The sequence below is a fragment of the Manihot esculenta genome, chromosome 17 (assembly GCF_001659605.2).
Source record: "Manihot esculenta cultivar AM560-2 chromosome 17, M.esculenta_v8, whole genome shotgun sequence".
Taxonomy (NCBI): domain Eukaryota; kingdom Viridiplantae; phylum Streptophyta; class Magnoliopsida; order Malpighiales; family Euphorbiaceae; genus Manihot; species Manihot esculenta.
In genome coordinates, this window is record NC_035177.2 from 14,336,320 (window position 1) to 14,360,656 (window position 24,337).

General features: G+C 43.7%; 1 protein-coding gene across 1 annotated transcript; it reads right to left on the bottom strand.

The window, feature by feature from the left end:
• Positions 1 to 22,194: 22,194 nt before the first annotated feature.
• LOC122722222 (secreted RxLR effector protein 161-like) lies at positions 22,195 to 22,566 on the bottom strand. Its single transcript, XM_043952405.1, has one exon. It carries the CDS (start codon positions 22,564 to 22,566, stop codon positions 22,195 to 22,197), a length of 372 nt encoding a protein of 123 aa, XP_043808340.1.
• Between the last annotated feature and the right edge of the window lie 1,771 nt (positions 22,567 to 24,337).

A 24,337-nucleotide genomic window follows, 5' to 3' on the forward strand; every position in this document is an offset into this window, starting at 1 on the left:
ATTTGCATGTTTTGGTTGAGCTAAATGCATGATTGGAAGTTTTGGAGGCAAATGTGCTTAAAGGAGCCAAGTTTCTGCCCTTTGGCAGAAACCAAGTTCGGCAGCCGAAGGAACTTTCGGCCGCCGAACATGGCTGGGGAGGCAGGCCTTTCGGCTGCTGAAGTTGCCCCCGAAAAGAGACTTTCGTCTCTGTCTGGGACTTTCGGCCGCCGAAGGTGCCGCCGAACCTGCCTGGGTTTCGGCTCTGGAGGGACTTTCGGCCGTTGAAGGTGCCACCGAACCTGCCCTGTTCAGCCTTCCTTTGCATGTTTTGCATGGTTGTTTTGAGGTGTTTTAGGGGGTTTTTGGGGGATGTTTTTAGAGTTATGTTCTAGTTGTTTGGTCCCTCATTTGAGTCCACCTGTGTAGGTTCGGACCCGAGGAACCGAGGACCCCAGCAGTGAGTTAGCTGCATCAGTCTTTGTCAGAGCTAGCCAGAGGTGAGTAGAATAAACCTTATGTTTTTAAAGAAAATGAATTACACAGTTGAGCATGTTCATGCATCATGAATGCCATGTGATAAATTAGGTTGTTTGCATTAGAATTCACGAATATGTTGCATTGCATTTATGATGTTGATGTGGATTGGTTATTGAATGATCCTTTAGTCCTCATATGGTACGATGATGCTACGGCATGGTATGGTATGGATGTAACAGCCCGGGAACCGAACTGCCACCGGCACTAGGATCCAGATCGACGTAAGGTCGCCGGGACCCGTAGTAAGCCTGCTATCCTGTCTGTATACCTGTGAAATCCCATACATGATCATACATTTGCTGTAAAACATAAAACTTTTCTTCATTCCAAGGTTTAACCTGTGCATGCACTCTCTCTGTTCTCTACTAATCCCTACTAGAGCTCCTCATGGCGCTAGGCGGATCAATCTCAGAATGTTAAGCCTGGTTTTGCTCATACACATACAACAATAAAAAAACATACATAAACTGATCATGTGACTCCACAAAGGGATTCCAAGTCTTATAAGTCAAGCACCATTCTATACACTATACATATACATTTACATGTCCACACTAGCGATTACACTACTCTGTACTCTTCCTGTACCCTGCTGAATTCTCTCTGACCTCTGAACCTGCACAACTGGAGTTAGGGGAGAGGGATGAGCTACTATAGCCCAGTGAGTAGAATAGTAAGAAAATCACAGGTGCTAAAATATGCTCTCATGGAATGCAACACATAATCACATCACCTCGGCCGGACGGATCAAAACTCCCTCTATCTCATCTGGGGTACCGGAGTACCATGTGCCTGGTCCCCGTAGGGCTGTTCCAGGTCTTTGTGCCTGGTCCCCGTAGGGCTGTTCCAGGTCTTTCCTCTGAGGGCTAATGAATCCTCACGAAGTCCGTGCCGTCTCATAGAAACAATGTACAAGGAGCAGTGCCAAGTACAAGGATAAATGCAATGCATCATCTTCGTGGACACTAATGCACTCACCCTATAGCATATGCATGATGCATGAAGCATGATAAAAGATTCAGTTCTCATATTAAAACATTAAGTTAAGTTCCACTCACCTGTAGTTATCTCTGAACTAACTCTGCAGGTTCTGACACTGGACTCACTGCTGACCTCCCTGATTCCTCTGGTCCGTACCTACACAGGTGGACTCAAATGAGGGACCAAACTCACTCAAGAATATCTCTCAGAAACTCCCCAAAACCCCTCTAAACAATCCTAATAAAACATGCTAAAGAAAGCTGGACAGGGCACTTTCGGCGGTAAGTTCGGCGGCCGAAACCCCTCTCCAGAGACGAAACTCATGCATGTTCGGCGGCACCTTCGGCGGCCGAAGGTCTCGTCCAGAGACGAAACTCACACACTTTCGGCGGCCGAACTCCCTCTTTCAGCGGCCGAAAGTCTCTGTCTAAATCGAAAGCCTAGCTTTCGGGGGCAACCTTTGGCAGCCGAAACTGCCTCCACAAGGGGTTCGGCGGTCAAACCTTCCTTCGGCGGCCGAACCTGATTTTGCCCGAAGGGCAGAACCCTGCTCTGTTTCATGCAAACTTTGCCCAAAAACCTACAAACATGCATATCAACTACTCCCAACTAGCATATACACATATATATGCACAAAGGGGTCTAAAACTACCCTAAAACCCCAAACAAACATAGCACATAACACTTAAACATGTTTGAACACCACAAATCACCAAAAACCTCCCCTAAACCTACACATGCATACTACCCATACAAACTTCCTAAAACCGTTCAAAATCATCAAAGAAGCTCAGGATCTTCACTTACCTCTTACACAACTTAAGGATGAAGGATCCTCACGTGGAGATATGAAGAAAAGCTCTTCCAAAGCTCTAAGCTTCAAACCTTGGTTCTTTTGCTCCAAACTTGGTTCTTTTGCTCAACACCTTCATAAGTCACCAAAACTCTTAAAACTCTTGAAAGCTTTGCTGAAAATCATGGAAAACATGAAAGTCAACGTAGGAGAGGCTGAAACTCACCTCTGGCTGCAAGTGGAGGAGAAATAACCTCCTTCCACCGACCCTTGGCCCTTTTATAGGTGGTTGGCCAGACCACCTTCGGCAGCCGAACGTGAAGCCGCAACCATGCAATGTTCGGCGGCCGAAAGTGACCTTCGGCGGCCGAACCTTTGCAGTTCTCCCTTGTTGCTTCTCTTTCAAAACTCAAGTCTTTTAACACTTCAAAACATGAAAACAAGTGAAAATACCTTGGAAAACATATGCATTACCCTTCTCAAGGGTTCCGACACCCGAGATTCCACCGAACGACAGGAATGCCGATGCCGGACTCGAGCCGGGTATTACAGTCTCCCCCCCTTAAGAACATTCGTCCCCGAATGTCCCTAACACAACATAAACACATAGAAAAGGGGAAAACTAACCTTAAAACAGATATGGGTATTGCTGGAGCATGGACTCCCGAGGCTCCCAAGTGCACTCTTCTAGGTTGTGGTGGTTCCACAGCACTTTCACCATTGGTATCTCCTTGGTTTTCAGCTTTCTGATCTGGGTGTCAAGGATCCGCACTGGCTGCTCTACATAGGTGAGATCACTTAAGATTTCCACCTCAGGTTCACTAAGAACCTTCTCTGGATCTGACACAAACTTTCTCAACATAGAAACATGGAATACCGGGTGAATTCTTTCCATAGAAGCCGGTAAATCTAGCTTATACGACACAGGCCCGATCTTCTGCAAGATCTCAAAGGGACCAATGTACCGTGGGGCCGGTTTACCCTTCTTTCCAAACCGAACCACTCCCTTCATCGGAGACACCTTGAGCAATACCATATCCCCCTTCTGGAATTCTAACTGCTTCCTACGAATGTCTGCATAGCTTTTCTGTCTGCTTACAGCTGTTCTGATCCGCTCTCTGATGATAGGCACTAACTTGCTGGTTAGCTCAACTAACTCTGGCCCTGCAAGAGTTTTCTCTCCTACCTCTTCCCAGCAAACAGGTGTTTGGCACTTCCTCCCATACAAAGCTTCATAAGGGGCCATCCCTATGCTAGCATGATGGCTGTTGTTGTAGGCAAACTCCACCAGCGGTAGATGCTGCCTCCAAGAACCGCCAAAGTCTAACACACACATTCTCAGCATATCTTCAATGGTCTGGATGGTTCTCTCTGACTGACCGTCTGTCTGTGGATGGAAAGCAGTGCTGAAATCCAACCTTGTGCCCATTTCATTTTGCAGACTCCGCCAAAACCTGGAGGTGAACTGAGGTCCTCGATCTGATACTATCGACACTAGAACTCCATGCAACCTTACTATCTCGTCTACATACACCTGCGCCAACTTGTCCACAGAGTAGTTACTCCTGACTGGAATGAAGTGAGCAGATTTAGTGAGTCTATCCACAATTACCCATATGGAGTCTAATCTGTTAGACGTCGCCGGTAACCCCACTACAAAATCCATCGCTATGTTCTCCCATTTCCATTCTGGAATCGGCAGTGGGTTAAGCATTCCAACCGGCTTCTGGTGCTCTAGCTTCACCCTTTGACATGTCTCGCAGGCTGACACGAACTGTGCCACTTCTCTCTTCATTGCTGGCCACCAATACACCCTTCTCAGATCTTGATACATCTTGGTGGCTCCCGAGTGAATGCTATACCGCGCATTATGAGCTTCCCTCATAATGTCTGCCTTCAAACTGCTATCATCTGGTACACATAACCTCTTACCGAGCCGAAGAATCCCCTCACCGTCAAATCTGAACTCTGCACTGTTGCCAGACTGAACAGTCCTGGCAATCTTCACTAACTCGGGGTCTTCGTGCTGTTTCAGAGCCACTTGCTCTAGAAACACTGGTGTCACTCTCATCTGTGTGATCAAAGCACCTGTACCCGATAACTGCAACTGTAACCCTTCTTCCACGAGCTTGTAGAAATCCTTCACCACCGGTCTTCTCTCTACTGCAATGTGGGATAAACTGCCAAGTGACTTTCGGCTTAAGGCATCAGCGACAACATTAGCCTTGCCCGGATGATACTGGATCTTACAATCGTAATCACTGAGCAATTCTACCCACCGTCTCTGCCTCAAGTTTAACTCTCTCTGACTTAAGATGTGCTGCAGGCTCTTATGATCCGTATAGATCTCACACTTTACCCCATAGAGGTAATGCCTCCACATCTTAAGTGCAAAGATAACAGCTGCCATCTCCAGATCGTGTGTCGGGTAATTGCGCTCGTGCTTCTTCAGCTGTCTAGAAGCATAAGCTATCACTCTGTCATTCTGCATCAACACACAACCTAATCCCACTCGGGATGCATCACAGAACACTGTGAAATCTTCATCACTGATCGGCAGCGCTAACACCGGTGCTGAAGTTAACCGTCTCTTCAACTCTGCAAAACTCTCCTCACATTCCTCTGACCACACAAACTTCTGATTCTTTCTGGTCAGTCTGGTCATAGGAGCAGCTATCTTCGAGAAGTCCTGAACAAACCTCCAATAGTAGCCTGCCAAACCCGGAAAACTCTTGATTTCTGTCACTGTAGTGGGTGTAAGCCAGTTGGCTACTGCCTCTACCTTTTTGGGATCTACTGCTATGCCTTCCTCTGATACAACATGTCCCAAAAAGGAAATGCTCCTTAGCCAGAACTCACACTTGGAGAACTTGGCATACAAGCCATGCTCTCTCAAGGTTTGCAGCACTTTCCGCAGATGCTGGGCATGGTCCTCTGCATTCCTGGAGTACACCAAGATATCATCAATAAAGACGATCACAAAACGATCCAAGTACTCCCTGAACACCCTGTTCATGAGATCCATGAATGCTGCAGGGGCGTTAGTCAACCCGAACGGCATCACAAGAAACTCATAATGCCCATATCTGGTTCTGAAAGCAGTCTTGGATACATCACCTTCCCTGATCTTCAACTGATGGTATCCGGATCTCAGATCTATTTTAGAAAAACAACCTGCTCCTGCCAGCTGGTCGAATAGATCATCGATCCTGGGTAAAGGATACTTGTTTTTGATAGTGACTTTGTTCAACTGTCTGTAGTCGACACAAAGTCTAAGAGGTCCATCCTTCTTTCTGACAAATAATACTGGAGCACCCCAGGGTGAGGTACTCGGGCGGATGAAACCCTTAGCTACCAAATCCTGTAACTGCTGTTTCAACTCTCGCAACTCTGCTGGTGCCATCCTGTAGGGAGGAATAGAGACCGGTCTGGCATTGGGCATCAACTCAATCTCGAACTCTATTTCCCTATCCGGTGGTAGTCCTGGAAGCTCTTCAGGAAACACGTCTGGGAAGTCTCTAACAACTGGTACTGAGGATGGTTCCCTAACCTGACTGTCTAGCTCTCTCACATAAGCTAGGAACCCCTGACACCCCTTCCTTAACATTCTACGAGCCTGGAGGGCTGATATCAAACCCCTAGGTGTCCCTCTCCTATCTCCTCTGAAAACACACTCTGACCCATCCTGGTCTCTGACACTGACTACCTTGTCTCTGCAGTTCAGGGTTGCATCATACGTAGATAACCAGTCCATCCCTAGAATGACATCAAAATCTGTCAACTCTAGAACCACCAGGTCAGCTGGAAGGTATCTACCCTCTATGCACACTGGACTGAACCGACAGACTGACTCTGCCAAAGATGGATCACATTTGGGTCCACTGACCCATAGAGGACACTCTAACTCAGACACCCTCAGACCCAACCTCTCTGCAGCTCGAGAAGAAATGAAAGAGTGAGAAGCACCGGGGTCCATTAAAGCATACACCTCTGAACACCCAATGATGAGAGTACCTGACACCACCGTGTTCGACGTGTCTACCTCCTGCTGAGTCAGGGTGAAAATTCGTGCTGGGGCTGATGGACCTGCACCTCGGGAACCCATCCCTGATGAAGAGGCTGCCCCTCTTCCTCTTCCTCTGCCACTGCTTGGTGGTATGGCTGAAGCTACGGGCTGTACTACACTGCCCGCACTTATCTGCTGGGAGGGTGCAACCAAAGTCGCCTGAGGACATTCCCGTGCATAATGTCCCTCCTGCCCACATCTATAGCAGGCTGTGGATCCCAACTGACAAGCTCCTCTATGCTGTTTGCCACACCTCTTGCACACTGGAAAATCTGCGCCAGAACTGGAGCCACTACTCATTCCCAGACCCGACTTAAGCCTGTTCCAAAACTTGCCTCTCTTTCCTCTGAATTTCTCCCATCTCTTCTTACTTGCACTCTGTGAGGAGGAACCTGGTTTAACACCAGAAGACTGTGCCTTGACTACCCCTTGACTTATAGCACTGGCCTCCATCTTTCTAGCAGCATCCACAATAGAGTGGAAACTTTCCTTCTCCGCATAAAGAATCAAAGAGAAATACCTGGGATGAATCCTTGTGGCATATCTCTTTGCCTTCTTCTGATCTGTATCATATGCCTGACCGACATATGGCAACAATTCCAGGAACTTATCTGTATATTCATCAACGCTCATTTCCTCCGTCTGTCGCAACTGCTCAAACCCCACAACCTTTAGTTCCCTGGAACTGTCAGGAAAAGCCCATCCAGCAAATTCGTTGGCGAACTCTTCCCATGTCATACTCTCAAGTCTCGGGTCCACATAGTTCTTGAACCATTCTCTAGCTTTCTTACACTTTAACGTGAACCCTGCCATCTCAATGGCTCTACCGTCATCTGCTCCCAACTCACTTGTTATCATTCTGACTGCACTGAGATACTCAAAGGGATCATCTCCTGTATTGAATTTAGGAGCATCCAACTTTAAGTACTCGGTCATCTTCACCTTACTTCCCCCTGAAGAACTGGGTTGCTGTGCTTCCACAACAGGGGCTACTGGTTCAGGAGGTGGTGGTGGAGGAACTGGTTCCCTCACTTCAGGCTGTAATGGACTTGGATAAACAGGTGGGGGTGGATACATGTGATATGGTGGATAAAAGGAAGGATAGGGCATATATGGCATGTAGGGTGGATATGGGGCAAAGCTGGAGTAATCTGACGTGCCTCCCATCGGATACCCTGGGCCCTGAGGAAAGGGTGGATAGCCAAACCCCGAGGCCTGAACGCCTCCCTGGGACTCCCCCATACCTTCTTCTGACCGTCCTACACCCATGCGTACATCTCGACTCTGATCCTCTTCCATCACACCTCTTTCTTCTACTGACCTTCCCCCTCTGCTTACTCCTCTCCTGCTCTCGTCAGAAGACCGTCTAGGGTCTCGTGACGTTCCTTCCCTGCTTGACCTGTGCGATCGTGTCCTTGGCAAGGCAGGTGGACGAGCAGCAGTACCCTCACTTACAGGTGGGACTCCAGTCAATCTCGCGGATCGAAGAGTTCCTCGCATCTTCACTCTCTGGAAAACAACAAATCACATAACACATCAGCAACACATCAAAAACATGCACATGCATAACTCATGGCATTGCACATCAGCATAACATCCTATCCTCATGGACATGTTTGCCTATGATGCTTGACCTGCTAAACCTCTCTATGAGCCCAACTCCCTCTCTATAGGTCCGACCATATGAACCTAGGGCTCTGATACCAATCTGTAATAGCCCGGGAACCGAACTGCCACCGGCACTAGGATCCAGATCGACGTAAGGTCGCCGGGACCCGTAGTAAGCCTGCTATCCTGTCTGTATACCTGTGAAATCCCATACATGATCATACATTTGCTGTAAAACATAAAACTTTTCTTCATTCCAAGGTTTAACCTGTGCATGCACTCTCTCTGTTCTCTACTAATCCCTACTAGAGCTTCTCATGGCGCTAGGCAGATCAATCTCAGAATGTTAAGCCTGGTTTTGCTCATACACATACAACAATAAAGAAACATACATAAACTGATCATGTGACTCCACAAAGGGATTCCAAGTCTTATAAGTCAAGCACCATTCTATACACTATACATATACATTTACATGTCCACACTAGCGATTACACTACTCTGTACTCTTCCTGTACCCTGCTGAATTCTCTCTGACCTCTGAACCTGCACAACTGGAGTTAGGGGAGAGGGATGAGCTACTATAGCCCAGTGAGTAGAATAGTAAGAAAATCACAGGTGCTAAAATATGCTCTCATGGAATGCAACACATAATCACATCACCTCGGCCGGACGGATCAAAACTCCCTCTATCTCATCTGGGGTACCGGAGTACCATGTGCCTGGTCCCCGTAGGGCTATTCCAGGTCTTTGTGCCTGGTCCCCGTAGGGCTGTTCCAGGTCTTTCCTCTGAGGGCTAATGAATCCTCACGAAGTCCGTGCCGTCTCATAGAAACAATGTACAAGGAGCAGTGCCAAGTACAAGGATAAATGCAATGCATCATCTTCGTGGACACTAATGCACTCACCCTATAGCATATGCATGATGCATGAAGCATGATAAAAGATTCAGTTCTCATATTAAAACATTAAGTTAAGTTCCACTCACCTGTAGTTATCTCTGAACTGACTCTGCAGGTTCTGACACTGGACTCACTGCTGACCTCCCTGATTCCTCTGGTCCGTACCTACACAGGTGGACTCAAATGAGGGACCAAACTCACTCAAGAATATCTCTCAGAAACTCCCCAAAACCCCTCTAAACAATCCTAATAAAACATGCTAAAGAAAGCTGGACAGGGCACTTTCGGCGGTAAGTTCGGCGGCCGAAACCCCTCTCCAGAGACGAAACTCATGCATGTTCGGCGGCACCTTCGGCGGCCGAAGGTCTCGTCCAGAGACGAAACTCACACACTTTCGGCGGTCGAACTCCCTCTTTCGGCGGCCGAAAGTCTCTGTCTAAATCGAAAGCCTAGCTTTCGGGGGCAACCTTTGGCAGCCGAAACTGCCTCCACAAGGGGTTCGGCGGTCGAACCTTCCTTCGGCGGCCGAACCTGGTTTTGCCCGAAGGGCAGAACCCTGCTCTGTTTCATGCAAACTTTGCCCAAAAACCTACAAACATGCATATCAACTACTCCCAACTAGCATATACACATATATATGCACAAAGGGGTCTAAATTTACCCTAAAACCCCAAACAAACATAGCACATAACACTTAAACATGTTTGAACACCACAAATCACCAAAAACCTCCCCTAAACCTACACATGCATACTACCCATACAAACTTCCTAAAACCGTTCAAAATCATCAAAGAAGCTCAGGATCTTCACTTACCTCTTACACAACTTGAGGATGAAGGATCCTCACGTGGAGATATGAAGAAAAGCTCTTCCAAAGCTCCAAGCTTCAAACCTTGGTTCTTTTGCTCCAAACTTGGTTCTTTTGCTCAACACCTTCATAAGTCACCAAAACTCTTAAAACTCTTGAAAGCTTTGCTGAAAATCATGGAAAACATGAAAGTCAACGTAGGAGAGGCTGAAACTCACCTCTGACTGCAAGTGGAGGAGAAATAACCTCCTTCCACCGACCCTTGGCCCTTTTATAGGTGGTTGGCCAGACCACCTTCGGCAGCCGAACGTGAAGCCGCAACCATGCAATGTTCGGCGGCTGAAAGTGACCTTCGGCGGCCGAACCTTTGCAGTTCTCCCTTGTTGCTTTTCTTTCAAAACTCAAGTCTTTTAACACTTCAAAACATGAAAACAAGTGAAAATACCTTGGAAAACATATGCATTACCCTTCTCGAGGGTTCCGACACCCGAGATTCCACCAAACGACAGGAATGCCGATGCCGGACTCGAGCCGGGTATTACAATGGAAGTCCAGGTTGTACCCATTCTACGTCCCTGGCACTATGTAAGAGAAAGCCCAGGTTGTACCCATTCTACGTCCCTGGCACATTGGTATGTTATGATATGTTATGTTAAGAGAAAGACCGGTTGTACCCATTCTACGTCTCGGCACTTTGGAATGTAGAGGACTATTGGTGACAATACCATCCGAGATGTGATTTGTTGTGATGTGTTGCATTACATGATGGCATGAGATTTTAAATGTTGTTTTCTATTATTCTGCTCACTGGGCTCTAGTAGCTCACCCCTTTTCCCTAATCCCCCAGGATTGCAGGTACGGGCTAGACAGAGAAGTCAAGAAGAGTAAAGTCTTATGTTTGTAATAGATAGATAGTGAACATGGTAAATTGTATAATGATGTAAAGTTAAATAGTTATGTTATGTATAATGATATTGAGGTTTAGAAGTGTGCTTGACCATAGTTCATTGTAATCCCTTGTTGATACATGATCTTAATGTCTATTGATATTCATGTTTAACCAACTCAACTTATGATGTATCACCCATTGGGGCATTGATGAGATCCCACAGAGGGGTCAAGTTTATGATTATGGCTATGTTTAGTGCATGCACAGGTTCAGTTTGGCGTATGAGGAATGAATGCCAGAAAAGTTTTTAATTTTTATGTATGATTGTTGATCATGTATGGGATTGAACAGGTTTACAGGTTACATGTCAGGCTTGCTACGGGTCCTGGCGGCCTTAAGCCGATCTAGATCCTAGCGCCGATAGCGGTCCGATTTTCGGGTCGTTACAGAATGGTATCAGAGCCCTAGGTTCATATGGTCGGACCTAGAGTGTCGGGCTCATAGATGTTATAGAAGGTTAAGCACAAGAGGAAAATCATGTCCACTAGGATAGGATGTGGAGTCCTGTCTTGTTTGATGATGTGAAATGCCATGATTTTATACATGTGCATTAATGCTATGATATGAATGTTATGTATGTGATGAGGGTTCATGTGTGCCCACATGAACCATATGATGCTAATGTTTGCTTGTTATGTGCTGCTTTTCAGAAAACAGGATGAGAGGAACTCGTCGATCTGCACGATTGACTGGAGTGCCACCTGAGGATGAGGGCGTGAGCGCCCATCCTCCTACATTGCCTAGGGCAATGTCTAGTAGGTGTAACAGAGAAAGAGCAGTGAGAGACCCTAGAAGGTCTCTGGATCTGAGTAGGAGCAGATCAGTGAGGGGAACAGTTCAGGGAGGAATGTCGGAAGGCATGGGGGATGATATGGATGTAGAGTAGAGGAGGGATGGCAGTTTGGGAGTTAGCATGTCAGAAGAGGGAATAGGAGAATCCCAAGGAGGCACTCAGGCCTCGGGATTTGTTCAGCCACCCCATTACCCACACTTCTCACAAAATCCCGGGTATTCGATGGGAGGTACATCGGATTACCCTAGCTTCACCCCTTATCCCACACAGATGCCATACCCACCCTACTACCCACCATATTCACAATACCCAATGTATCCACCCCTACCTTACTATCCAAACCCTACCTCAGAAAATGTTGCCCCACCTCCACCACCTACAGAACCAGTAGCCCCAGTTGCTTAACCTTCTAGACCTAGCTCAGCCAGTGGGAGCAAGGTCAAGATGACCGACTACATGAAGTTGGGTGCTCCCCAGTATGAAAAAGGGGATGACCCATTTGTGTATCTGGAAAGGGTTAAGGTGATCACGGATGAGATTGGGGCTGATGACAGTAGAGCCATTCAGATGGCTGGGTTCACTCTTAAGTGTAAGAAGGCACGAGAGTGGTTCAAGAATTATGTGAACCCCAGAGTAGACAACATGTCTTGGGAGGAGTTTGCAAACGAGTTTGCAGGATGGGCGTTCCCAGATAGTTCAAGGGAGCTGAAGATGATAGAGTTTGAGCAGTTGAGGCAGACCGAGGATATGGGTGTAGAGGAGTTCACAGATAGATTCTTGGAGCTGTTGCCATTTGCAGGGCAAAACCTTGACACAGATCAGAAAAGATCAAGGAGGTATATCATGAAACTCCACTCTAGATATTCCTCCTTGATCCAGTCAGCAGATAGGGAGAGCTTCCACGCCATAGTGGATATGGCCCGGAAAATGGAGGCCAGTGCCATCGTTCAGGGAACAGTTAAGCAATCAGTGGCACAACCTTCTGGTTCCAAGACCCCAGGCTCTTCTTCTTTCAGTGCAGCAGCTTCAGGTAGCAAAAAGTGGAGTAACACCACTAGGAAGCCCAAGAAGAACAAGTTTTGGAACAAGGTCAAGTCTAGTCTGGGACTAGGGAGTGGCTCAAGCTCTGGCGCGGATAATGCAGTTAGTGCAAAGTGTGGTAGGCTACACAGGGGAGTTTGTCGGGCTGGGACATCAGCCTGCTTCAGATGCGGGCAAGAGGGACACATGGCTCGGGAGTGTCCTAGGGCAGCTTTTGGAGCACAGTCTCAGCAGACAGCTTCAGGTAGTGTAGCTCAGCCAGCAGCTCCAGCCGTGACTCAGGCCAGTGGCAGAGGCAGAGGGAGAGGGGCAGCCTCTTCTTCAGCGGGTTTCAGAGGTGAAGGTCCATCAGCTCCAGCACGGATCTTCACGATGACGCAGCAGGAGGCAGATGCATCTAACACCGTGGTGGCAGGTAATTTAGTCATTGGTTGTTCATATGTGTATGCCTTGATGGACCCTGGTGCATCTCATTCTTTTATTGCTCCGAGAGCCGTTCAGAGATTGGGGTTGATGATCTCTGAGTTAGAGTGTCCTCTCTGGGTCAGTGGACTCAAGTGTGATCCATCAGTGGCAGAGTCAGTCTGCTAGTGCAGTCCAGTCTTTGTTGAGGGAAGATGCTTGTCCGCCGACCTGGTGGTTCTAGATTTGACATATTTTGACATCATTCTAGGGATGGACTGGTTATCTACCCATGGTGCTACCTTGGACTGCAGGGACAAGGTAGTCAGGTTCAGAGGTCAGGATGGATCAGAGGTTGTCTTCAGGGGAGACAGGAGGGGTACACCTAGAGGTCTGATATCAGCTCTTCAGGCTCGTAGGTTGCTTAGGAAGGGATGTCAGGGGTATTTGGCTCATGTGAGAGAGCTTAGCAGTCAGGTTAGAGAGCCCGCCTCGGTGCCAGTGGTTAGAGAGTTTCTAGACGTCTTCCCAGACGAGCTGCCAGGTTTACCACCTGCTAGGGAGATAGAGTTCGAGATAGAATTGATGCCTGGAACCCGACCGATCTCTATCCCTCCCTACAGGATGGCTCCAGCCGAGTTGAAAGAATTGAAGGAACAGTTGCAAGAGTTGGTAGAAAAGGGCTTCATCCGACCGAGCACCTCACCTTGGGGTGCACCAGTCTTGTTTGTCAGAAAGAAGGATGGATCCCTTAGGCTTTGTATCGACTACAGGCAGTTGAACAAAGTCACTACCAAGAATAAGTACCCATTGCCAAGGATCGACGATCTATTCGACCAGCTAGCTGGAGCAGGTTGTTTCTCCAAAATAGATCTGAGATCGGGGTACAATCAGCTAAGGATAAGGGATGAGGATGTGCCGAAGACAGCCTTCAGGACCAGATATGGGCATTTTGAGTTCCTTGTAATGCCATTCGGGTTAACCAACGCCCCTGCAGCATTCATGGATCTTATGAACAGAGTGTTTAGCCAGTACCTGGATCACTTCGTTATTGTCTTCATAGATGATATCTTAGTGTATTCCAGGAATGCAGAGGAGCATGCCCATCATCTGCGGTTGGTCTTGCAGACCTTGAGGGAACATGGCTTGTATGCCAAGTTCTCTAAATGTGAGTTATGGCTGAGGAGCATTTCGTTCTTGGGGCATGTAGTGTCAGGGAATGGGATTGAGGTGGACCCCAAGAAGACAGAAACTGTGGCTAACTGGCCTAGACCCACTTCAGTGACGGAGATCAGGAGTTTCTTGGGTTTGGCAGCTTACTACAGGAGGTTCGTTCAGGACTTCTCGAAAATAGCAGCTCCTCTGACCAGACTAACCAGGAAGAATCAGAAGTTTCTGTGGACCGACCAGTGCGAAGAGAGTTTTGAAGAGCTTAAGAAGAGGTTGACTTCAGCACCAGTTTTAGCTCTGCCATCTAGTGATGAGGACTTTACAGTCTTTTGTGATGCGTCCCGTGTGGGACTGGGTTGTGTACTGATGCAGAATGAGAGGGTGATTGCTTATGCTTCTAGGCAGCTGAAGAAGCATGAGTTGAATTACCCCACGCATGACCTTGAGATGGCAGCAGTAATCTTTGCACTCAAGATGTGGAGGCACTACCTCTATGGGGTAAAATGTGAGATCTTCACAGATCATAAAAGCCTGCAGTACATCCTGAGTCAAAGAGATTTGAACTTGAGACAGAGGAGATGGGTAGAGCTGCTGAGTGACTATGATTGCAAGATTCAGTATCATCCGGGTAAGGCGAATGTCGTGGCAGACGCCCTAAGCCGAAAGTCACTAGGCAGTCTATCCCACATCACGGCAGAGAGGAGACCAGTGGTGAAGGAGTTTTACAAGCTCATTGATGAAGGTCTACAGATGGAGTTGTCTGGTACAGGTGCTTTAGTGGCCCAGATGAGAGTGACACCTGTGTTTCTGGAGCAAGTGGCTCAGAAACAGCATGAGGACCCAGAGTTAGTGAAGATTGCCAGGACTGTTCAGTCAGGCAAAGACAGTGAGTTCAGATTTGACAGTAAGGGGATCCTCCGCTATGGGAGTCGATTGTGTGTACCAGATGACATAGGGCTAAAAGGAGACATTATGAGGGAGGCTCATAATGCAAGATACATCGTTCACTCCGGAGCCACCAAGATGTATCAAGATCCGAAGAAGGTTTATTGGTGGCCAGCGATGAAGAAAGAAGTGGCACAGTTTGTGTCAGCCTGCGAAGTGTGTCAGAGGGTGAAGCTGGAACATCAGAAGCCGGCTAGAATGCTTAACCTGCTACCTATTCCAGAGTGGAAATGGGAGAATATAGCTATGGACTTCGTAGTGGGGTTACTGGCGGCGTCCAACAGAGTGGACTCCATATGGGTAATTGTGGACAGACTCACCAAATCTGCTCACTTCATTCCTGTCAGGAGTGGCTATTCTGTGGACAAGTTGGCGCAGGTATATGTGGATGAGATCGTCAGGCTGCATGGGGTTCCTATTTCGATAGTGTCAGATAGAGGGCCCCAGTTCACCTCCAGGTTTTGGCGGAGTCTGCAGAATGCCATGGGTACCAGGTTGGATTTCAGTACTGCCTTCCACCCCCAGACGGACGGACAGTCCGAAAGGACCATCCAGACTATCGAGGATATGCTCAGAATGTGTGTGCTGGACTTTGGCGGTTCTTGGAGGCAGCATCTACCTTTGGTGGAGTTTGCCTACAATAACAGCCATCATGCTAGCATCGGGATGGCTCCATATGAAGCTTTATATGGGAGGAAGTGCAGGTCACCTGTTTGCTGGGAGGAAGTTGGAGAAAGGGCCTTGGCAGGGCCTGAGCTAGTAGAGATCGCCAGCAGGGTGGTACCCATAATCAGAGAAAGAATCAAGACTGCTGCAAGCAGACAGAAGAGTTATGCAGACATCCGCAGAAGACAGGTAGAGTTTCAGAAGGGGGATCTGGTATTGCTCAAAGTGTCTCCAATGAAAGGAGTGGTTCGCTTTGGGAAGAAAGGTAAACTAGCCCCACGATACATCGGACCCTTTGAAATCTTGCAGAAGATTGGGAATGTGTCGTACAAGCTAGATTTGCCTGCTTCAATGGCAAGAATCCATCCGGTTTTCCATGTTTCAATGTTGAGAAAATTTGTGTCAGATCCGGGCAAGGTTCTTAGTGAGCCTGATGTGGAGATCCAAGAGGATCTCACCTATGTTGAGCAGCCAGTGCGGATCATAGACACCCAGATCAGAAAGCTGAGAAACAAGGAAATCCCGATGGTGAAAGTCCTTTGGAACCACCACAATATGGAAGAGTGCACTTGGGAGACACGGGAGTCCATGCTCCAGCAATACCCTTATCTTTTCTAAGGTTAGTTCTTTGTGAGTTATATGTGCTTTACATGTATGTTATGTGTATGCCATGCTTTGTGCTAGTTGAGGAACATTCGGGGACGAATGTTCTTAAGGGGGGGAGAATGTAATACCCGGCTAGACTCCGGTATCGGAATTCCTACCGTCTGGTGGAATCTCGGATGTCGGAAGCCTCTAGTAGGGTAGAAACATGTTTTCATAAAATGTTTTAATTGTTTTTGATGGTTTTAAGTAAAGAGGAAATGAGTTTTTGAATAAAAACAACCTTGGAGAAAAACCCAGGTTCGGCCGCCGAACCTCAAGTTCGGCCACCGAACATGCAGGCATTTCGGGTGTGCCTTAGGCCCCCGAAGGCATAGGTTGAGGAAAGTCCAGGTTCGGCCGCCGAACCTCAAGTTCAGCCGCCGAACATGGCATGCATGCGGAGGCACGTTCGGCCCCCGAACGTGGCCTGGCCAGCCACTATAAAAGGGTCCCTTAGCCGAAAACGGGCGAGTTTTTCTCCCCATTGTCGGCCAAGGTGAGCTCTCCGCCGCTCCTCACCAATCCTTGAGTTTTTCCTTCAAATCTTTCAAGATTTTCACAAGTTTTTGCTTTGTTTTGAAGATTTTCGAGTTTAAAGCAAGTTTTGGAGTTTTGAGGTTCAAGAACTCAAAAATCTCCCACCTCCGAGTTTAGGACGTCTCTCTCTCGATCTTCAAGAGGTAAGAGCCGATCTTAAGCTCATTTCATGTTTAAAGTAAGTTTTATGCAAGATCTATGGGGTAGAATGCATGTTTAGCTCATAGTTAGGTTTTTGAGTTAATGTTATATTTTGAGCAATGTATGTTGGTTTTGTGTTGTTGTTGTGTGTTGTAGTTGGGGTTTAAGTTAGTTTGAAGCCCCTAGGAGCCAATGTATGTATATTTGCATGTTTTGGTTGAGCTAAATGCATGATTGGAAGTTTTGGAGGCAAATGTGCTTAAAGGAGCCAAGTTTCTGCCCTTTGGCAGAAACCAGGTTCGGCAGCCGAAGGAACTTTCGGCCGCCGAACATGGCTGGGGAGGCAGGCCTTTCGGCTGCCGAAGTTGCCCCCGAAAAGAGACTTTCGTCTCTATCTGGGACTTTCGGCCGCCGAAGGTGCCGCCGAACCTGCCCTGTTCAGCCTTCCTTTGCATGTTTTGCATGGTTGTTTTGAGGTGTTTTAGGGGGTTTTTGGGGGATGTTTTTAGAGTTATGTTCTAGTTGTTTGGTCCCTCATTTGAGTCCACCTGTGTAGGTTCGGACCCGAGGAACCGAGGACCCCAGCAGTGAGTTAGCTGCATCAGTCTTTGTCAGAGCTAGCCAAAGGTGAGTAGAATAAACCTTATGTTTTTAAAAGCAAATGAATTACACAGTTGAGCATATTCATGCATCATGAATGCCATGTGATGAATTAGGTTGTTTGCATTAGAATTCACGAATATGTTGCATTGCATTTATGATGTTGATGTGGATTGGTTATTGAATGATCCTTTAGTCCTCATATGGTACGATGATGCTACGGCATGGTATGGTATGGAAGTCCAGGTTGTACCCATTCTACGTCCCTGGCACTATGTAAGAGAAAGCCCAGGTTGTACCCATTCTACGTTCCTGGCACATTGGTATGTTATGATATGTTATGTTAAGAGAAAGACCGGTTGTACCCATTCTACGTCCCGGCACTTTGGAATGTAGAGGACTATTGGTGACAATACCATCCGAGATGTGATTTGTTGTGATGTGTTGCATTACATGATGGCATGAGATTTTAAATGTTGTTTTCTATTATTCTGCTCACTGGGCTCTAGTAGCTCACCCCTTTTCCCTAATCTCCCAGGATTACAGGTACGGCCTAGACATAGAAGTCAAGAAGAGTAAAGTCTTATATTTGTAATAGATAGATAGTGGACATGGTAAATTGTATAATGATGTAAAGTTAAATAGTTATGTTATGTATAATGATATTGAGGTTTAGAAGTGTGCTTGACCATAGTTCATTGTAATCCCTTATTGATACATGGTCTTAATGTCTATTGATATTCATGTTTAACCAACTCAACTTATGATGTATCGCCCATTGGGGCATTGATGAGATCCCACAGAGGGGTCAAGTTTATGATTATGGCTATGTTTAGTGCATGCACAGGTTCAGTTTGGCGTATGAGGAATGAATGCCAGAAAAGTTTTTAATTTTTATGTATGATTGTTGATCATGTATGGGATTGAACAGGTTTACAGGTTACATGTCAAGCTTGCTACGGGTCCCGGCGGCCTTAAGCCGATCTAGATCCTAGCGCCGGTAGCGGTCCGATTTTCGGGTCGTTACATATATTATCTCCCTTCAAAACTAATGTGAAAATTTAACATTCCGTTATACTCATAACCAAATGCTTAGATAATGAAAATATTTATAGGGCATATATGTAATATTAATAGGAAAAATTCTGATATTATCTTATAAAAAGAAAAAAAAAAAAACAAAGAGCTTAACCAACTCTAAAAATTAGATCAAGAAATAATAAGTATCTATGATTTAAGAGTACGTTCCACCAATTTTAAACTAACGTGGAAAGTTAACATAAGAGAGGAACAATTATGTTGCCTTTTTTGTAACATGCTCATGAAAATTGCATTAAACAAGGATCAAAGGGTAAATAGCACTGTTAAAAAATAAATTTTTCAAGAATTCAAATAAATAAACACTGAAATTCACTTTATATTGCATACCCTATATATTAATAGTATATTTTTAACGAATTATATAAATATTTTACAATCTAAGAGTTATTTAGAATCACACTATATTTAAATTTAAATACTTAAATATACATATATTCCACAATTGACGCCACATCATTTCTGACAAAAAAAAATTAAAAGTCCCTTGATACTTATAGAAAATAAAAATGTCTTACCCATTAAATCAAATTTTAATAGCGGTTGTTGGTGGACAGTACGAAACAGTCCACCTTTTGTATGTGTGCGGCTTGCAACGCCCGCTTGTTTTATTATTATTTATTTATTTAAAATAAAATAAAATAAATTATTATAAATAAAATTTAAAATCTTATTATAAAAATTTATTAAAACAGATAATGTGATTTATTAATATAAAATTAATATATTTAATATAATGATCTCCCATTATTATTCTCAATTTCTTCGAAATAATATTTTTATTATAAGTTTTTGAACTCTTTATCTTATTCATAAATTAAAAGAAATTATAATTGTATCGTATTTTTTTTATATCACTAGATATTAAACTCAATGCTATATGAGGAGACATTTGTTATTTATCTGACACATTTCTCATAATTATATCTCCCATATAAAATAGTATATATGAATTGCATAATTACAATAATGATTTAAATATATTAACTCAATTACTTTACAAGCCTTCAGAAAACATCTTTTGTACCGATTTTTGTTAAAAAATCCAAAGTCATTTCATACGTAGAAAAGGCTTTTATGTTATGTGCAATCTATATTCTTAATATAATAAATAGTGCTATTAACTATAATTTTTTACTTTTTAAAAAGATATATCCTAACCTAGATTTAGCCTTATCTAAATCTCCTCTCCAATCTGCATCCTTATAGCCTCCCACTTACAGGCTATTTTCTTAACAACATCTTGAACTATCTAATATGCGTCTAAGATATCTTAATATCCATTTTATTATATCCAGTGTGCTCGCCTAGGGTCAAATTGATATAACTTACTATACTCATGACATAGAAAATATCAAGTCTTATATACTTTATAGCATATATAAGATTCTTGACCTCACTCGCATATGAAATATTTTTATTTGAATTCTCTTTTCTTAGAGTTTTAGAAAATAATCTACAAATTAAAATTTTCTCTTTGAAAAATAAGAGTATTTATGGATTTGAAGTTTTGCATAGTATATCATTCTAAGGCTTTCATGACATATTGCTCTTGAAAAAGAGAAAATAATCTTCTTATTGATTCCTTAGAATCTTGACTCTAAGATTATATGCAACTTCTTCATTCCTTTTAATCTCAAAAGATGACAATCACCTATTAACGGTTGTAACATACTCGCTATCATTTCTAGTTATTAGTATGTCGTCTACCTATAATTATAAAATTATTAATATATTTTTGAATCTTTTTAGTATATTTATAATAATCCTTATTGCTCACAATGAAATCATAAAATCTTACTGTATTATAAAATCTAATATACCACAGTTTTAAAGATCGTTTAAGGCCACAAATTGAGTTCAAGAATCTATACACTTTGTGTTTTTAGCCATTTATATATGTTGTTGCTCGAGGCTTAAACTCTAATCTCCAGTGAGTGACGTAACAGAAAACTAGAAAATAAAGAAAAGAAAGAAAAAACAAAGAAAAAAAAACACAGAGAGTTTTACGAGTTTAGATTGATCCTTTACAAAGAAGAGAACAACCACAAACGAGTAGAAGCTTGATTACAAATCAACAATAGTAGAGAAAAACAATTACAACGCTTTTATACTTAGTGCACTTTTTTCACACCAAAAAATAGAGGGACGTCTGCTCCTTAAATAGCAGACTTATCAACCTTGCCTCCCCCAATGAAAAAGACTGAAAAGCCCCTCAATTCTTTTAAATGAAAGTGGAAAAATAAAATGCCATCATTCCTCTTAATCCTCTCAAACATTCTGAGCACTTTAAAGTAGGGGTGAGCATTCGGTCGGTTCAGTTCAAAACCGAATCGAACTGAATAAACCGAAAACTAAAATTTTAGTATTTATAAAAATTGAACCGAATCGATTTTGATAAAAAAATATAATCGAATTGAATCGGTCTGATTCGATTCGGTTTGGTTCGGTTTGATCGGTTTCGATTTTTAATAATTTTTTTTAATTTTTTACACTTTATTTTTAGTATTTTAAAATTTAATTAAAACATTTTAATCTTAATATGATTTAATTTCTCTATATTATTGAAAATAACATATTATTATCATTAATCGGTTCGGTTTGATTTTTTTGATTTTTTTCTGATCAAAACCGAACAGAATCGAAATAATCAAAATTTCTGAAATTAAAAATCGAACCGAATCGAAATGAATAAAAAATCGAACTGAATTTTTAAATTAATTTGGTTCTGTCGGTTTTTTTGGTTTGAACCGAATACTGCTCACCCCTACTTTAAAGAAATCGCGGGTCAGACCTTCCGAGCACTTTGAGGAATCCATGCTTTTTAAGCTTCCGGGCATTCTCTCCTGTGCGAGTCTCTGGCTTCTGGGCTACTCTCACCCTCCGGCCTCCGGGCTTTCCTTCCTCCCCTGCAAGCTTCCGAGTATCTGAGCTTCTAAATAACTGGCCTGCCTTGATGAGCATCCGGGCTCCATCAGCCATGCGAGCATCCTGTGCACTCCAGCCCTTCTTTCATTAGGCCTACCTTACCCAGCCCTACTTCCATTAGGTAGGTCAGCTCTTCCTTCTAGTAGGTCATCACACTTCGTCACAGGTATGCTAGGCCATCTACTGGTCGTCTGATTTCTTTCTCTGTTTTTATTTAGAAGTTCGAAGCTCTTTTGAAGAATTCAAGCATCAGTCATTCAATTCTCTATCTTACTTGAACTTCTTCAACACATGTGATTCCTTATTCCTTCTTCGACTAGACCCTCGTTATTCTTTAGTCAACCTCAACAAGCTTAGTGTCCTTTTGAACTTGTTAACCGGTAAAGTCTTAGTGAGTACATCGGTAGGGTTTACTTCTGTGTGGATTTTAAAAACCTTGACAATGCCTTTAGATATCAAATCTGACGAAGTGCAATCTGATATCCACGTGGTTGGTTCTTTCATGATGCACGTTGTTCTTTGACAAACTGATGATACTCTGAGAATCACAAAACACCTCCATTGTCTCTTGTTTGAATTCGAGCTCCTCCATCAGACCTCTTAACCAGATTTCCTCTTTAATGCTTTTGTCAATGCCATATACTCGGCCTCTATGGTCAAAAGAGCTGCAACATGCTGCAGACCGGACATCCAGCTTAAAACATTTCTACCAACAATGAATACATACCCTGACACCAACCTCCTTTTGTCCAAATCAGTTGCATAATCATAATTATAAAAACCTTTGACTTTTAGACTTGATTTCCTGACATAATTGAGTTTCAGCTTCTGTGTACCTCTAATATACTTGAGTACCCATTTCACAGTATTGTAGTGATCTCTGTTGATAACTCCGACTAGATAAGCCAAATCTAGCCTTTTTCCGATCAGAACATACATGATGCTACCAGTAGCACTTGAATATAGGACCATTTATTTGAATGACTTATCAAACTCCTCTGAATCCTTGCTCAATCTTAGCTTGAAATGAGCCCCCAATGAAGTATTCACAGCCTTTACTTGGTCCATTCCAAATGTTGTTAAAATCTTATGCATGTAATCCTCTTGAGATAGAGTTAATCAGTTTCCAATTCTATCTCTCCGAATGTTCATTTCCAAGATTTTCTTTGCAGACCTCAAATCCTTCATATCAAATTCTACTCCCAGTATTTCCTTCAATCTCTTGACCTCTAATTGATTTTTTGTTGCTATCAACATGTCATCTACATATATCATTAGATATATTAGAGACTGATCTTTAAGCTTTTTGAAATAGACACAGGAATCAAAATTGCTTCTCTGAAATGCACTGTCCTGCATAAAAGAATCAAATCTCTGGTTCCATTGTCTAGCCGATTGTTTTAGACCATAAAGAGACCTCTGAAGCTGACAAACCCAATCTTTTTTCCCTTTTTCCTCAAAACCCTCTAATTGTTTTATAAAAATCTGCTCTTCTAGAGTTCCATGTAAGAATGCAGTCTTCACATCCATTTGTTATAACTCTAGATTCTGATATATCACTACTAATAAAGAACCTAGATTGAAACATATTTCACCATAGGAGAAAAGATTTTATTATAATCTATTCCTTCTACTGGCGAGAAACCCTTAGCAATCAGTCTTGCTTTGAATCTGGGTTGTTCCACACTTGGAATGCTCGACTTTCTCTTCAAAACCCATCTACACCCTATAACCTTCTTCTTTTTAGGTTTCTTGGTGAGAATCCAAGTGTTATTCTACTTCTGTAACTTTATTTCCTCCTCCATTGCTTCTTTCCACTTTCTCCAGTCCTTAGATCACTTTGCTTCTTGATATGACTTTGGTTCTTCGATTTCGATCTCTTCTACAGATGTGAAGGCAAAAGCCATAGTCTTAGCCTCATTATATCTTGAAAGGGGTTTAATTTCTCTTCTACCTCTATCCCTTGCAAGCATATAATTACTAAGATTTTTTTTACTCGGAATCCATCTCTTCCTCTAGCCTTTGTCCCAATTCTGCACCTTCAGCGTTCTCAGATTCATCTTTTGAAGAGATGTCCTTCTCTTTAGATCCTGATGAATTTTTTATTGTTCTCTGAGGAACTCTACCTTGATCTTTAGTCCCTTCATTCTTCTTGTTCTGCAAAGTAGGAACCTGAAGAGTAACAGTCTCCTTACTTGACATTTACCCTGTAACCTCTTCCGCTTTCTCTTCTTGCAGGTCTTTGAACACTTGTTCTTCATTGAGTCTGACATCTCTGCTAATGACACACTTCTTCTCCTCCAGCTACTAGATCATGTAACCTTTGATTCCTTAAGGATATCTAATGAATATCCCATTTCTTGCTCTTAGCAACAGTTTACCCTAATATGTATGAATGTAAGCCACACAACCAAAGATCTTCAAGTGTGAATAGAAGGCTCAGTCCCTGACCACATCTGTTCTAGAACGTTCAATTTTATAGTAGTAAATGGAGACTTATTGATCAGGTACACACACGTAGATGCAGCTTCAGCCCAAAAATTTTGAGATAAACCCGACTCACTAAGCAAGTTCTGACCTTTTCCATTATTTTCCTATTCATCCTTTCTGCAACACCATTCTGTTGTGGTGTATAAGCACACGTTCTATGCCTCTAGATTTCTTGCTCTTGTAAAATGAATCAAACCTTTTTATTACAGAATTCAAGACCATTGTCTGTCCTTAATGTCTTGATCTTTTTTCA